The sequence below is a fragment of the Anser cygnoides genome, chromosome 22 (assembly GCF_040182565.1).
Source record: "Anser cygnoides isolate HZ-2024a breed goose chromosome 22, Taihu_goose_T2T_genome, whole genome shotgun sequence".
Classification (NCBI taxonomy): Eukaryota; Metazoa; Chordata; class Aves; order Anseriformes; family Anatidae; genus Anser; species Anser cygnoides.
The window spans coordinates 3,699,363-3,716,143 of record NC_089894.1 but is presented as its reverse complement, the minus strand read 5'-3'; the positions used below and the strand labels follow the sequence as shown (position 1 = coordinate 3,716,143).

The 16,781-nt window shown below is 43.6% G+C and overlaps 1 protein-coding gene across 4 annotated transcripts in view; it reads right to left on the bottom strand.

Moving 5' to 3' along the window:
* NSF (N-ethylmaleimide sensitive factor, vesicle fusing ATPase) overlaps positions 1 to 16,781 on the bottom strand; it is a 77,990-nt gene that overhangs the window by 47,885 nt on the left and 13,324 nt on the right. For all 4 annotated transcript variants that reach the window (XM_066981436.1, XM_013201435.3, XM_066981437.1 and 1 more), the window contains exons 3-7: positions 12,134 to 12,233; positions 9,228 to 9,267; positions 5,015 to 5,181; positions 3,751 to 3,858; positions 3,045 to 3,120 (exon numbers count right to left, since the gene is read on the bottom strand). In XM_066981436.1, the coding sequence (XP_066837537.1) occupies positions 3,045 to 3,120; positions 3,751 to 3,858; positions 5,015 to 5,181; positions 9,228 to 9,267; positions 12,134 to 12,233 (491 nt within the window). The remainder of the gene's footprint in view (positions 1 to 3,044; positions 3,121 to 3,750; positions 3,859 to 5,014; positions 5,182 to 9,227; positions 9,268 to 12,133; positions 12,234 to 16,781) is intronic.

Here is a 16,781-nt window from a genome sequence, read left to right as displayed (position 1 = left end):
AGTGTCAATCCTTTACAGGATTGGCCCTGGGAACAAACACCCCCTAATTTTACACATCTAGAAGTGCAGTAAGCACACTAAACAGAAGTTCCATGTTAGCTGAACTAGACCACTAATAATCTTGGTTTAAATACACCCAGAAGAAACACTTTAATTCTTAGTTCAACAAAATAAACAAGAGCATGCCTCTAACACAGTAGGGACAACATCTGACCAGCTCTAACATCCAGCAGTAACACACAGAACCACGCAGGACAGCAGCGATCGTTTGGTTCACTGATGGCTATATATTTACCATCTCACTGCTCCACTGCAGTCTTCAGAGCAGACCCCTCAGCCAGGCATGTTACTTTTCCTCCAGAACTTGGCCTACACTCCCCCCTTCTGGCTGCATCTGATCACAATAAAGTTCCCATAGATTGAACTAAAACATCATCATCTGTTGGCTTTACAGCACAATTTCATACTACATACAGGAAACTGAATTAGCTTTTTTTTTTTTTTTAAAACAATCACAATTCTTTTCTGCTGAAGAAAATAAAGGCCATTAATGAAAGCAGTCCTCAATGACACTTATTTTATTTTTATCTCCTCTCCCAGAATTTAATTATTCACAACTTTACAATTCTCCAGAGACTAACAAAGCACATTAAGTAGCTCTGCCTCAGATCAATGAGGAGATTACATAAAGTAGCAATCAGAAGGAAGTAAATTGAGGCATAAGCAACTCTTTTGTCTTGTCTGCAGGCAATGAAATAAAATCGCAGTGAAGGATTCCTATTTCCAATCAATTAACGCTCCCACGGGAGCGCTCTTCACACCTATCCAGGCTAGAAAGAAGATCGCAGGTCATTTTATGGCTTGGAATATTGACCAAATAAAATACCATTGCTTGCTCTGATGTAATAAATTGGATTATGTTAATATTCACCTCCAGCTGTCCAATCAAAACATGGTAAAAACTAAATGGGCTGTAACCATGGAATTGCAGGCATGAAATAGCTGTTCACGCAAACTTCATTCAATGCTCTTAGAACTTGTATCCTTGTTAATATGCTTAATTAGTCATTTACAACCCCATCCCACAGGTCTCCGGTGCTTGTTTTGTTTTCCCCAATACAGATAACTGGCTGTACTTTCAGATAAAAACATCCATGTAAGATGCAAGATGTGAGGTTACAGAACAGCTCCATGTCTCCCCCCTTCTGCAACAACTGTAGCTTGTTAAGCAGACAACTACAGAGCACGAAGTCACAGCCTCGCACTTGAGAAAAGTTAATACTTCAGTGCAGGGTCAAAACTGCCTCTGCCACGGCTCCTGCAATGCTGAATGAGTTAAATTCTCTTCTCCTAAGTGGCTATTAGCCTCACGTTTTATTTCTGTACCAAATACTCAAAATACTGAGTACTCACAGTCAAGCAGAGCTGTTCTTTGAACACAAACCTACTACAAAAACCCTAATTGTTGGACAAGTTGCTGAGCTGAGCTGCCCAGGTTCACCGAGTCTTCACTCACAGCACCCTTCATCTGCTGCAAGGGCCCTGCCACTTATCTGTGGAAGAGCAGCAGCAAAAACAATAGATTTCTTAGTTCACGGGCTCCAGTAAAAGGAAATAAAGAGGAAAAGAAAATAAAAAAGAAAAATTAAATTCCTGTACTGAGCAGGCATTCTTATCATACTCAGCAAGGAATGCCTAGAGCCATCTTACCACCAAGGGAGGCATTTGTAACTACAGGCTTACTAAGTACTGTCCACTTCATAACACAGATAGGAAAAGGAACAGCCAGACTAATAGTGTCTACCTGTTCCGCAGGGCAGCCACCATGACCCCAGGGAGCGCACACAGCCACCTGCAGGGAAGATGCCCTCACTGCCCACTCTGTGGTCCAGGTCCCCTAACATTCAAGCTGGTGGGTCTGTGGGAAAGCACCAGACTCCTCTCAAGCTCTACATGAGTTTAATTCTAAATGAATGTAAGGAGGATGCATCAATTATTCCCTATTTGTTTGCCAGTAAAATCTGGAATTGTACACAAAGATTTGTTTTCCTGAGACTTTAGAACATGCTTCTTAAAGCAAAAAGTTCATAGTTTTGGTTAATATACTTACATTAATCTATGCCTTGTTAACGTGTAAGCAGTTAATATAAATCTCACATAATAAAAACGCTGTGCTTTATTTTGCAGATGTCATCGATTTCTGAAGAGCAAGATTTTCAGAAGTCAAGAAAAATGAAGTGCTCTTCTGAAGCTACCTTCTAGCATCTTTTTAAGGTTCTCCTTGGAGAAGAGATCTCATTAGAGATGGGACTGTCAGAAGGTTTGCACTCATTCTGAAATGTTTGCTTCTCATTCAAAAAAGTTCTCACTTTCCCTTTTCTCTACTGTTTAAAGTTAAACAGGTGTTGGCTTGTTAGTGTTCCTAAAAATATAATTCTCTGATGTTTGTTTAAAGAGTTAAAACATTTCAACTAGCTGCTGTATTTCACTGGAACTCCTGGTCCATGGTGCCTCTCTAATCCAGCCCTATGAGTCCAGAGCAGTCAGACTAACCCTCCCTCTTCTGACACAATTTGTTATCGTCTGTCTCTCAACAATGGACACCCTTCTCCTTGCATCACTGTGTATTTCAGATACGCCATGGCAATAAGCATGGCAAGAGGCCCACAGAACTGCCCTAGCCCCTCAGCCAGCTGTGGAGCTACACAGTGGGCTGACAGCGGCTTCCATCCAGCCCCTGCTAGAAGCAGGGGTCTGTAGGAGGGATAGCACCTTCTCAGCGCAGTGGGTTCCCACAGACACCTGGCCATGTACTAACTGCATTCTAAAGGATCTGTGAAAGGTTCCTAGGGGATCAAGTACAATCGTCTGCTAGTTTCAACTGATACCCAGGAGACATTTTAAGATGTACTTTTCCATATATTATGTCAATTTATATAATAGGAAGAAACAAACTTTTGGTATACAAGTCCTTGAGGCCTGAAAAGCAGCAAACTTCAAGCAGTACAAGCAGTATTTGTCTCTTTGGATAAAGATGCACTTACCGATCAAATTGAGAGAGGAGTTCTCAGCTTTTTCAAAGGCCACTTGACTGTTTCCAAGAACCAAACCAACCTCAATCTGAAAAAGGGAAAGAACCAAATAGTTACATTTAAGCTATTAGACTCAACTTCAGATTCTTCTTCAGTATCTCCAAGCAGATCTCAGCAGGAAAGAAACAGCTGAAAGAGCTCTAGTACACAAGTTTTTGGAAGGAATGTGAAATACCAACACACCCTCTGAAACCAATTTTATTAACAACTATTTAACTCTGAATGCAGTAGTTCATTGGGTATAATAAGCTGGCTTTTTTAAGTTGTTTGTTTAGTTCATAACCAACTGTTTTATTTCAGCAAGGTCTAGCAAGAGAAAAAAATACATGCAGTGTACAAAAGAAAAATCAAAACTCGACAAAAAGGCTCAAGAGAGAAGGTTTCCATGAATTATCATATAAAGTCCAAAAGATACTCCTTGTATCTCATCCAGCTCTGCACTTTAGTGGGTGCAGCTCTAAGCTCCCAACTACACAAGCACAGGCGACTGCATGAAACTGAAGACACTTATCTTCTCCAAGGAAAAAGAAGCAGCCAGATGGAACCAAATTAACTTCTCCAAATGCGAGTAACCTCAGTTCCTCTTTGTACCAACACCTGCTCCGTACTTGAGCCTCTGCAAACCCTAGGGAATGAACATGAATTCCTGTGTCCCTACCTTCTGTTTTTTACTTGCTCCAGACTCTCCTTTGAGGATGCTGGGATCCATACCTTCCATGTCCTTTACCAACAGGCCAAAAAGTTTGTCATTAAAACTGAACACAAGCTGTGGAAAGAAGAAACAGAAGTTGATTTTAAGTCATTAAAATGCTAATAAGATTTTGACAAAGCTGCTAAGATTTGAAGAGAAAGAGGCCTGAGGACAAAGCTTACCACCCCACAAATTCTACTTCTTTCTATTCTGTAAAGGTTGTGCATACTGGACATGTCCTTTTTGTGTCCCATACTTAAGGATTACAGAACAAAAAAAGCACACCATGAAGTCAGGTGGAAAAATACAAAGAATTGCGTTCCTCCAAGAAAAAACTTCTTTTCCTTTCTTTGTTGCAAGAACAAATCACCTCAAATCTTTTTTATCTTTCATTTTTCAGTTTGACAAGGATACCTCAAAGACAGTGCTAGAGTGGCACTAGACAGAATGAACTTTAAGACAAGTAACAGAATGAACATTAATCGAAGTGGGATCCCATCGCACAGAAAAGAGCAGGCTGTCTCCTTTCCTCCAAGATTACATTTGCAACTGATTTAAGATTCAGGCCCTGCATGTTGCAAACTACCCTCACAGAAAGCCCTCAATCTGTCCTGAGAATGTGACAAACCAGAGGCTACCGCAGAAGTTCTTAGGGGCAGAAACCCATCTGTTACAGAGCTGAGAGGCTCTATTATAGGAACATCAGTTTTCAGAAATCCCTAAGTCAAATGTTTCACACCTGTCTTACCACCGGAAGCTGTAGAGCAGTAATGAATGCTACAACGAAATACACCGCACACCAAAGATGCTATGGAGAATTAATTAAAGCTGGAATTCATTTCTAATTTTGTATATAAGGAAGACAAAAGTCACTTCTGAAAAGATTCCAGGAGCTGCCATGTTTATAGCCAACCAGGCCAAGGTGCAGAGAGAACACAGGTTTCTCAAGCCTCCCAATTTTCCTCACAAAGATACATTTCCTCGGCTAAGGAAAAGGCAGATTTTAAACCACTCTGCTTCTGCTTTCAGTGAAAGTCACATTGGTTCAAAATTTATGAAAATACCAATCACACAATAAACAATTTCTGCTTCTTAGCTGACCTCTGCAGTTAAAGTCTAATTATAAAATACTGAAGAGTATCTAAGTATCATTGCTTATACAAGCACTTAAGTGTTACTTAAGATCTTTTTAGCCTTTAAAAGAAAGAACAAAACCAAAACAAAATCACACCTGCTGGCCTATTGAGAAGGCTTGGCTGTTGAACTGCTGGATGAATTCTGCAGCCATCTTGTCTGTGTCATAGGGGTTGGAGTCAATGTTCTTCTTCTGCAGAAAATCTATCTCAATCGTCATCGTGCCAATACACTGCTTAGCCTTGTCGAAAGTATATAAGGAAACTGTAAAAATCAAAATATATAAAAATATTTAAAAAACAACACATTTCATAAAGGTCCCTCACAATCTATTAAACATGCTGTACATTTAGCAGTGCATGTTCTTCCATTCTGAATGATTATTTTATAAAATTGAATATCCCGTTTCAGATAGAAAACCTCATTTCTCTTGCATCCTTCTACTACAAGAGAAAAACCACAGCAAATTTATCTCTATTGAGAATCCCTGCATTTCTTTAAAGTCTCTAATAATGTCCTTTAAAGCAGCTCAAACACAAGCCTTGGGGATAAGGACTGTGAAAGCAAGTTCACACACACTGTAGAACCTCAATAGCTTCCCTCAGCATCTAAGGCTTTGGAAGATATCTTCAGAAAGCCCAAAGGAAGCATGTCTTACCTAAAAAAAGCAACAACCAGAGGTCATAATTGTTTTCCAGTAGCAAGAGATTGACTAGCTTGTCTGTAGACTAGGTGGCAGAAAGTTAAATTACATTACTGCACTTGAAGATGCAGATATACTACCAGGCTTCTACAGCCCAGAGTGAGGCACCATCCACCCTTCCTCTCTGACACAGGGAACAGCCCCTGCCCCGGAGGCACACTTGGCCCCATTCCAGCTTTCCCCAGGACACCTCCAGCAACCCAGAACCAACTGAACGGCCCTTGGAAGTGGGCAGAAAGCAAAGTGACAAAGTTACTTCGCTGCCATTGCCAACTGCCTCCAGTCCCTGCAGCTCTCAAGTTACATCAGGTCAAAACCAGGAGAACGCTTGGGACCGTTGCTGCTGGAGGAAGGAGGATAAAAAGGAAAGAAGAGCACGGCTCACATGAGGGCTACTGCCTCAACAGAGGCGATTAGAAAGGCAGGATCTCACAAAGCAGGCACTCCTAATAACTCAAAGGACGGAAGCAGTTTCTCCAGAACACTGAAGTACATTACAGGCTTGCTTTGAATCTGGAGAAGAAAGTCCTGTCTGATACAGAAGTCACAGCTAAAGTAAAGCAGTAGGAGGCGAATAAGGGAAATGCACCTCTCGCACGGCTCGCTGTATCCCATCACGCCTCTCAGCAACAGAATGGTTCCAGTCAAATCCCGCAGACTTCTAGGAAGACGGCAGGTTAATACCCGTATCCAGCATGCTATGAGACAGGACACGCTCACATATAGGGAAGGAAAAGAACCTGCCTCTTGCTTAAGATGAAACCAGAAGACACTTAGGTCATCACAGCACGCACGTTTAACAGCCTTCCCTGGCACACAAGGCCACCTCGAAATGAGCTACCAAAGAAAGACCTTCTGGGAAATAGGGTGAAGAAGAAACACTAAACCCCCTCCTGAACTGAGGTATCTTTAATAGCTTGGTAAGGGATATGGCAGCAGGGCAATCACATAAGCCACTGCTAATGAGGGAGAGACATGGGTCCTGTGAGGGAGCACCGGGAGCATTACCTTCGGGTTGCTGCAGGGCGGTGACTTCCCTTCACCGGCCTCACCTCACAGCCTTGTCAGACAAAAGCTTCTGGACAGAACACCCCAGAACCGAGGTGTCAGCAGGCCAGGGGCAGTCCTCACAGCAAGGACTGAGCACTGGGGAGGCCTGGGACAGAGAACCCCACTGCGGCCCTGTCAGCAACACGCAGCAGCAGCTTCGAAACCCTGCCAAGTCCTCACACCAGAGAGGCAGGCTGAGAAGAGAGACACCACCATGCTGAGACAGAGCCAGCACCTCCAGCACGACACAGGAGCCGGCAAAGCCGAGCTGCACTAAAGCCAGACGCCAGCACCCACCTCAGGGGCTCAGCACCAAGTCCCCTTTCCCCAGAGGTGCGGTTTCGAGATCCGCTCACCTGGGAAGCCCAGGGGCTCAGCAGCACTGTCCCGCTAAGCACAGGACTGCACCTTTAAACTGCCCTTAAAGCACAGCTCTCACATTATCGGGGGAACAAGACAGAAAGGGAGCCCTGGTGAGTCACTCATTTTCTGAACATGTCTCCCTACCCATAGAATAGCTTTACAGATCCTTTATACTCAGCAGGCAGTCGTATGACATTTAGTCACCCTGCTTGAAATTACTTCACTTTTTTAAAAAAACAAAACACATTCCCACAGAGTTTGTAAGTTTCTAGCAGGGTCTTGTAGAAGTACAATCACAAATCTGTTCTAACAACTGATCGTGCTAAATATTAGCGTTCATTTCCCCAAATAATTTTCATATTAAAACGCATTTATCTGTAAGCCAGCTGGCACGCATTACTGATCAACAAACAAACAAGGGTGAGAAAGAAGTTAATCCTGAGTCTGCCCCCAACCTCAGGAAAATAAAAGGGGGGGGGGGGTGATTCTTCAGTTTAAAAAAAAAAAACTTAACTCAGCTACCAAAAAGACACAGCTTCAAAGCAATACCTATGAGGCATCTTGTGCACAGAGGCAAACAGACCCACTCCAGCTTGTCACTACAGAAAGGGATCGACAGAGTTCATACTGCTCACCCAAGTAATGATCCATCCCCATGACCCCGTTGAGACCAAAGGAGCTGGGAAAATCACCAGACAAGGGTGAGCCTCCCTAACTGCTTCACATCCACAGCTTTAGCAGAGGTAACTGTGTGCAAGTGAAGGACAGAGCATGCAAGCTGAGAGATGCAAATCAGCCTCTTTGAACATTAGCAAAGATTCATCAGGCTCCATTGAATTTGAGCAGTGGAATACAAATCTTCAGTTTGCATGAACTCAAGATGCAGCCCTTTCCCTTCATCACAATGCAGAATCCTTCACTTGTCAAAATTGGCATCATAGTGCCCTTGAGCAGAAAGGCATTTACTGCTTAACATGTTAAAAAGGGGAGTGACAGCAAGAAGCTATAGATTTCAGCCTTCCTGTGGACGGTCTGTCCACGAGCTGAGCACCAAACACAGTGAGACACACAAACAATACCAATCAGGCACCAAGCAAACACAAAACATCAATGAAAAGACTCGGGGCTCTCAAAAGCACTGTTCTGCAGCACTGGCCTGTGGGTGGCATACCTTAAGCGTAACTTGCATGAGGAGACATCCTCTTTTTATTTTATTTTTAAAAAAGCGACTACACTCTGCAGCTGAATTTGCATGTGTATTCTCACAGAGTCGTTTATGTTTCTGGTACAGTGAAGTACCTTTGACCCGAAAGGCATTTGTTTAATAAAGCGCCTAAACATACAGGAACTATGCACACTGGTCTCAATTTTGCAGCCTCCCAATCAAGAAACACTGAAGAGAACACAGAAGTGTAAATGCCAGCCTCATCACTGACTGGCAGAAAACACTCATGCCTCCCACGTTCCTGCAAGAGCTCAGGTTAAACAGGAGGGCAAGAAACTCTATAAATGAGTATGTACAAACACCAACATTCAAATGACTCTTTGCATGAGAAATACACTGCTCTTGCCAGAGTCACCTGAGAGGCACACCGTGGTGTTTTCCTGCACAGGGTCATGATTTCCTGCACTCCAGCATGCTTGACATTGACATTAAGAAAACCAGCATTATCTTTTGAGATTATATTCATATGTTGATGATCTGGAGGCTCTCCCTTAAGCAATATTGCTGTCAGTATCAGTGAAAACATCAGTGCTATTCACAAATCTCACCATGCCAGCAAATCCAGAGCAGGCTGCCGGCCTTTGACAGCTCTTAAAACTTCCCCATTCTCAAAGTTTAGGTGCAAAGAATATCCTCAACTACAACATCGGCTTTCTGCTAGCTGGTAAGTGTTCTCCAAAGCCACAAGGACAGACCACCCAGCATCCATGTTCAACGTTCACATCTGTGGGGACACTGACGTTCCATACAGAGGTAAACTGGCAGATGTCTGAAGATAAGTCAAAATACTTGTCTAGGTTTTGCAAATTTTAAGAGACAAGAAGCCTGCAGACACAGGGGCAACTCCCTCTAACCAACGAGGGCCCCACATTACTTGAAGAAGTGTTGAAAGTCTGGGATTTTCCAACACAGTTTCACTTCAGTATGGAAGCACGGAATCCATCATGATCACGCCGCGGTCTGACTTACCGTCTATCTCTTGTCCAATGGAAAGTCCAGCCCATTTTCTCTGTAAGAACAAGGCAGAAACTTCAGAAATCTCATATTTCAATAGAACACATCTACTCAAAGCCAGCATCCTTACTTAGCAAAACAGCTCCCACTTCCCCACCATGAGAATCCTAAGAAGAAAAAAGGACAGAACCAGATCTTATAAAGACCCTCAAATTAACAGGAAACAAGTCAAAATAAAGGAATCATTTCTATTAATAATCCTATTTTCTGACCTTCAGAGGTGATCCTGCCCCATTTCCTTCATATTATTACTCACCACTGTCTTGGATGTTAAAGTTATCATACAGGACGTTTTAGAGTTTTTTGTGGGTTGTTTTTGTTGTTGTTGGGGGCTTTTTTGTTTGGTTAATTGGTGTTCTTTTTTTCTTTCTTTTTTTTTTTTTTGACATTCTGCTCCTTTCCTACTAGAGCTCCATTGATGATCAATCACAGAAGAGGTAGCACAACTGGCAAGAAAGTCTACTTGTGAATTATTTTAAAGGCTTACGTGTAAAGAGTAGTTGCAGGAAATTGTTACAATGTGAAGTTATAACTTAAAAAAATAAAATTTGTTCAGAGAACTAGTAAGAATGGAGCTTTTCAAAACCATTAGCTTCCTTCAAACTCCTTTAAAAAAATTTGTGCAGCACAGAACCACATGAGAAGTAGGAAATGGTTCAATAACTATGTGACGTGAAAATCCATGACCTTTACAATGCCGGAAGTTATTGTTCAATAATTGCAAAAATGGTATTTTTCCAATGGTTCTTGTGATACAGACTGGCTAGTGTGTATTTACAGTCCACATTCCAAGTGATGCAGTATTCACCATCTCTTAAATATCACAACCTTTGAGAGGCACGAATCACAAAAGTATATAAGTATCATTACACAAGGCTCCGCTAAAATTGCATTTGAAATGTTGTTCTTCATGGTCATTTATGTTTGGCTTCTTATCCTAGAAGGAACAAGTCTGGTAGAAGGCATACAATGACCTTTTAAAAAAAAAAAAAAAATGAAAATTTCCCCCATGCTTCCTCTCCAATATGTTCACGGTTCAAAACTGGAGTTAGGCTTAAGGAAAGAATTCCCTTGGCTAACAGGGATCCACCTGTTAGAATCAAAGCCCAGAACAGGAAGTCTTATGTGCACTTACTGGTATTCCTGAGAGAGTAAAGACAAACTGTTTTTCCATACTTAATCTCATTCTTTACAGCTGTTTAACTGCATGGCCAGTAAGAATTCCTCCCTTCCTCTTGACACTCCAGTTCTTCAGCAAAAGATATCCTAAACTCACCTCCGCCTGAAATATCAAGCACCAGGGACCACCAGTGCAAGAACGGTGGGTCAGCATACAAGTACTCCCAGGATTCTTGGGCTTCACTTGAACCCTCCAAGTTAAGGCTACCACCAGCTTTTGGAACAGGAAGGAAAGCTAAGTTCAGCTAGAATGACTGTTTTGGACGTCCTCTGTGGCAAGAGGTACAGCTCAATCCCCGTGTTCATCTGGGTACTTTCTGCTAGGAAGTTTGTCATCACCACACTGCCCTTCGCCTTTTGCTCTTCTCTCCAGTATACAAAACTTTCCATGGTTCTTACTATTTAAGCTTGAGAGTTCAGATTATTACAATCTGAAGGTGGTCAAGAACTTGATGTATGTAACAAATGCAGACCAGACTTCCTTGGAGTTCTCAGAGCCTCAGCGTCCATTACATGACCCTCCACAAATACATGAGATGGGACTTGAGGTGAATTTGTATTTTGTGTAACACTGGCTGCAGTTATCCAAAGCTTTAACAAATACTGGAAGTTAAACCCCAGCACTAGGAACGCTCAAACAGAACATTCATTTACCAGCAGCTGTAACGCCTACTACCAGATGCGCTTTTTAGGGGCAAGCAAACTACCTCATACCTTAGCAGAACTTTCTCAGATCAACAATAACTACCGGAATCTAAGAAAAGAAAAATCAATTCTAGACCACAAATACATTTATTTCAACTCTGTGATACAAATAACTTCTACTGATAGCTGGTTTTCAGTTTTGGCACCATAAATCTTAACTGGACATATGGTAACTTAACATTCTCTGCACCCACTCATCCGGACAAATTTGAATTTGAACAACACGTCAAAAAGCAAAAAGTGGTTTTGGGGCCTATGCCAAGTCATCTGTTGAGGAAAAAAGTCTGTTTGCAGCACAGACACTCAGCAGAGACTCAGCTTCTAGACTAGTTACTAGCAGACAAATACAGAAGCATTAAGCCAGTGACCATGTTTGTTGCTGTTGTGTATTATGCAACTCACTGTGTAAGTCAGTTGATGGCTACAAGATTAATTTTTCTACTTAGAAGTTAATTGTATCAATTATTTATTCTAAGCATCATTTAGCATGCAGTAACTTGACTTAATTAAGAAAGAGGTGACTAGTTAAATCTATTTTATGCATTTAATTGCACATCTCCTCTAGAAATCCTAACACTCAATATAGTCAAGAAAACTTCCTGCAGGTCTTTGAAAGAGAAACACAGCAAAGAAAACCCTCTAAAACAAAGGAAAACCAGAGAACAATACAAATTCAAAACCAATAGCAGACATTGCTTATGCTTTTCTTTTTGAAAGTGTGTTTCTGGCGGGTTTTAAAAAGATTAAATTATACCTTTCCTAGTATTTTCCAGAATATGCTAAACGTACAAAGGAATATAATCAAGCTCGCTTCAGCTACAGTAAATGCCTCTTTGAACTTTTGCTTTCAGAAATCAAATTTGCAGCTCACGTTCATGGAGGCGTCTCCCTCCAATTAGTCTAGCTATCTTCAATCCAAATCTCAAAAGACATTTTGCTTATTCTACAGGAAAACAGTAAGTCAAACCAGGCAGTACCTGGGGCAAGCTGAACGCGATGCTGCCAGGAACAACAGAGGAATGGGTTCTCAGCGTGAAAATGTATTTGTGGTTGGGAGAAGTCTTCACAATAACATGTCTAGAAGAGAGAACAGTATTTTACTCCAATATATATCCCTGTGCATTGCTCCCAGTGCTAGGAGAATTCAAAAGAGATGAGCCAGCTTATACCTGGTCCTGTAACAGGAAAAAAAATAAAGGCTAATAATTACTATTTAAGTTCCCCCCCCGGTAGCCTTTTACTTCAGGAATTGCTCTGTACAAACGTGATAGAACCAGACTATAACCACAAAGACAAAGGCTGCTATATTTAAAACCAACACCAGGTTCACATCTCAAGCATATAACACCAAAACTGTAAGATTTTACCCCAACACAAGTAATATATATATCCCAGCTGAGATTTTCATATGAAATAGATGCAAAGCCCATAAAAGGATCTTAGTACATTGGTTAGAGGTTTGATCACTGAAAAAATAGAAGCAAGTCCTGTACAGAAGTAAAATCCAATAGGCACTGAGGCTGTCCCTCCCATTTGCTAGGACCTACAGCTCCTTGCACGGGACCTGAAGACCAGAAACACTACTATTAACACAAAACAATACAAACCACCAGAAGCAGACAGAGGCAGCAACTGCACGTGCCTGTCACCCTCAAAAGCGAAGCCATCAGGAAGGGAAATACCCAAAACCTATGCCTGATAGCTCTTACCATACGATAGGCAGATTTCTTTTTGGCATACGAAAGCAAAACAAAAGGCAGATGGGATTTGTGCGCGCTGGCAGCAGGGGCGATGGCCGAATCAGGTTTGTTCCTTGCAGCCACGTGCAGTTCCATGACCCGCAGGAGGCACAAGGCCACCGACTGCTGCGACCTGTGGTGTCCCCTCTTCCTGAGCCTCTTATCCATGGTTAGAAATTGAGGGCTAGACAAGTCACGCTAACAGCCAAAGCCTGCATTCCCAGCTATCCTCCCCCCAGCCAGTGAACGTGCTACACACACACATATCTTGGTTTGCTCACACACAGTGACTCCAGCACCATCCAAAAGCAGATCTGCACATACATACGTTGGCTACGCTGCACATGCACGACAGCTTCAGCCACGTGGAGAGAGCACGCGGTCCTCTGAGACTAGAGGAAACGTGTGGCCTGCAGACCAAGATGACCAGCCATCACTAGCTTCAGTGCGCACACAGGGCAGCTCGCAAAACCTTGCGGGAATTTCTGCACCGGTGGCACAGCAGGGTAAGAAAGCATTTGAAACGCAGCGATACGTACGTGCCTGCTCCATCAGGCGGACAAGTGATTTGGTTCTTTACTGGTTCTGGCCCTAAGTCACCCACTGGTGCCCCAACCCCAGCGGCAGGGATGTGCGCCCTTCCTTCCCCATTTCCTCCTGCCCCAAGCTTAAACCCAGAAACCTGTTAGGTAGTTTGGTTCCTTGCAAGTCTTAGCAAGGGAGAAAAAGGCATTTAAGGTGGCTTCGTGGTGATCATGGAAGACTTCTGAGGACTGGAAGAAAGCAGATGTTACTCCTATACTCAAGAAGGGCAAGGAGTAGGATCCAAGGAACTACAAGGCTGGTCAGCCTCGCCTTACACCTGGGAACCAAAACACACTGGAAACCAAACACACTGAAGGGCAAGAAAGCAACTGGGAGCAGTCACCATGAATTCACAAAGGGGAAATCTGTCCTCACCAAGCCCAGCTTCAGACCAGGCACCGGCCGAGTACCCTAGGTGCCCGTAGCCGGGCCAACACCATCTCAACGCTACCTTAAACCTGGGTGACAGCACAGAGCATCCCCCTGGCAGGTCTGCAGATGGCACAAAACCAGGAGGACAGGCTGACCCGTCTGATGGCTGCGCTCCCATTCAGCAGGGCTTGGTCTGGAGACGTGGGCTGACACAAACAGCACGGAGTTCAACCAAAGGAAACGCAAAGTCCTGCAGCAGCACGGGTTGGGGCCAACTGGCCAGGAAGCAGCTTTGCGGGCAAGGGGCTGGGATCCTGGCAGACGGGCTGAGCACGAGCCAGCACCGTGCCCTTGCAGCACCGATGACCGACATCAGGTTGGGCTGCTGTAGGAAGAGCCAAGGGCGACCGTCCTTCCAGACTGTACGTTGCTCCAAGGGCTGTTTTGTTTTAAATCTGTAATAGGGAATAGATACTGTGTTCAGCCCTGGGGCCTCCAGCACAAGGAGGACATGGGCCTACTAGAACGAGTCCAGAGGAGGGCCATGAAGATGAGCAAAGGGCTGAGCACCTTTGCTGCAGAGACAGGCTGAGGGCACTGGGGGTGTGCAGCCTGCAGAAGGGAAGGCTCCAGGCAGAGCTTATGGCAGCCTTCCTGCACCTAAAGGGGGCTAGGGAGGGACCCTTTGTCAGGGAGTGTGGTGATAGAACAAGGGGGAACGGCTTTAAACTGAAAGAGAGGAGATTTAGATTAGATATAAGGAAGAACTTATTTCCTATGAGGGCGGTGAGGCCCTGGCCCTCACAAAAACCTCTCCCAGCACACCGGACAGCACAGCCTGACAGAGGTCAAATAAATGTCCAGAAAGGGGGAAAAAAAGAGAGAGAAAAGAAGAAATAAATCAGCTTTCTGAAAAAAAAAAAAAAACCAAAAAAAACCACTACAGCCAAATAATAAGATTAGAAAAGGTCAAATCCTGACAGACTCTTCAAGAACAGCCACATCTCAGCAACAGCAGAAGCAGAGAGTTTCCCACAGACTGCAAGAAACCGAAGTATTAAGAACATTCAAAATATGGCAACAGCAGGAAAATGAAAATGCACTTTCCAACATTCATGTTCACCAGGAAGAAGCTTGGAGAGCTTATGGAGACTCATGGGGAAAATCTCCACCTCTTTAACAGCTTCTGCTTATAACCTAATAAAAGGAATAATGAGTCACCAGGGCCAGCTATTTCCCAAGAGCTCTAATGGATGAAATTGCTGCTCTAATTCACGGGCAAAGCCTTGCCTGAAACCATCAGCACCAAAGTACGACTGTAATGCAGGTTCTTAAGGGCTCCCAGGGAATACCACCAGTCAGTGAGCCTGCTGGCCAGGCTGAGCAAGCCAACAGAAACCGTAACAGGTAACAACTAATGGACATGCAGGTTAATATTATGTTGGTGAAGAAAGAACGTGGCTCTTGTACAGGAGAGGATACCTTGCACATCTTTGTAACGAGCCCAATGAGCATCTTAAGAATTCGGTAAGTATCTGCCCATGTTGTTACAGGAATCCTCCTCTGGTGGATGCTGGAAACCCATGCACATTATCCAGCAAGGTTTTTCAACCCAGATAACTAAACTGGCATGAGATAATAGGGATGGTTTCCCCATATAAAAGACAGGAATAGAGGTAAGAATAATTAGTCAGTTGTCAATGGAAAAAAAATGCCATTCATATAAAATGCCCTGGCTTCCTCCCAGACTGCTGCCCCATTCACTGTCCGGTTGCTTTCAACGTCTGCTTCTCTCTCCAAAATACTTCTGGAGCCCTCAGGAGAGGAGTATGTCACAGGAACGTCAGACAGCGCCACTTACCAAACCAGCAATGCAACCACAGCAAAGCATTGCATCCCATGAACTCCTGCGTCACAAAATTATGATTCATACTGCCCCAACACACAGGGTGTGGAAAATGAAGCGTGAAAAGATCTACAGTGGCATCTCGGGGATAAACCATCTCACTGATCTAAGGTCAAGATCTCTACACCATGAGCACCAAACCTAAGTGTTAAAACAAAGCCCTTCGTGTAGCTGTTAGCACAAAAAAAAAAAAAAAATCTCTGCAGCCAGTCATGGTTAGGGCAATACAAACCCAAACTGCTGACAGCACGCACAGTACTGCAGCAGATCGTAAGGATGGTCTTGCCCAGTATATCTGCAATGCAGCAGAATGACTACATCTTTCGGTAGTAGCTGAATGCTGGGATGTTTCTCTGTACTCTAGTCTTATACTTTTCCAAACAATTTATAGCATCTGTTCACAACCAAACATATGTTGCCTTCTTCATAAGCCCCAATTTCTAGAAATAGGCAGCTCTCCTGGGGAGAATCAGCTCAGCCGGAACCACGGCCAGCCTGCTTACCAAGCAAGTCTCAGGATACCGCTGCCTGCACACTTGGATAATGAGGGAGGGTTCTCAGACTGAAAGGAAAACAGCTGGCTGCTGTAGGTCTGGAAGCTGGGTCCTTCTAGGACATCCACATTTCAGGAAATTAACTTTTTTATAATGTATGAGGTACAATGCTCAGTTCGAGTATTTTTGTAAGTCCATTACTTTGGGAAAAAAAAAATCTACTTGGGGAAAAACATCATTTGAAGAGAGCAGGACACCCCTACCTTCAACCAGACACTTTTGCCTGCTTCCGACTAAAAGTTTTGCTGTTTTGGGAGCGAGGTGGTTTGGGTTTTGGCGTTTGTTCATTTGACACTACAGGCAGGGTTGTGCAACCACAGTTCTGCTGAGCAGCAGGAGGCCAGGCCAGGCTCGGTGCAATGCAGGAGCTCTCCAGGGTAGCAGCACAGCCGACCGACAGCACAGAAAGAGCACGGCTGCAAACGCAGGGCCCCCGTGCTCCCTGCAGTTCACAGCCGCTCATTTTCCA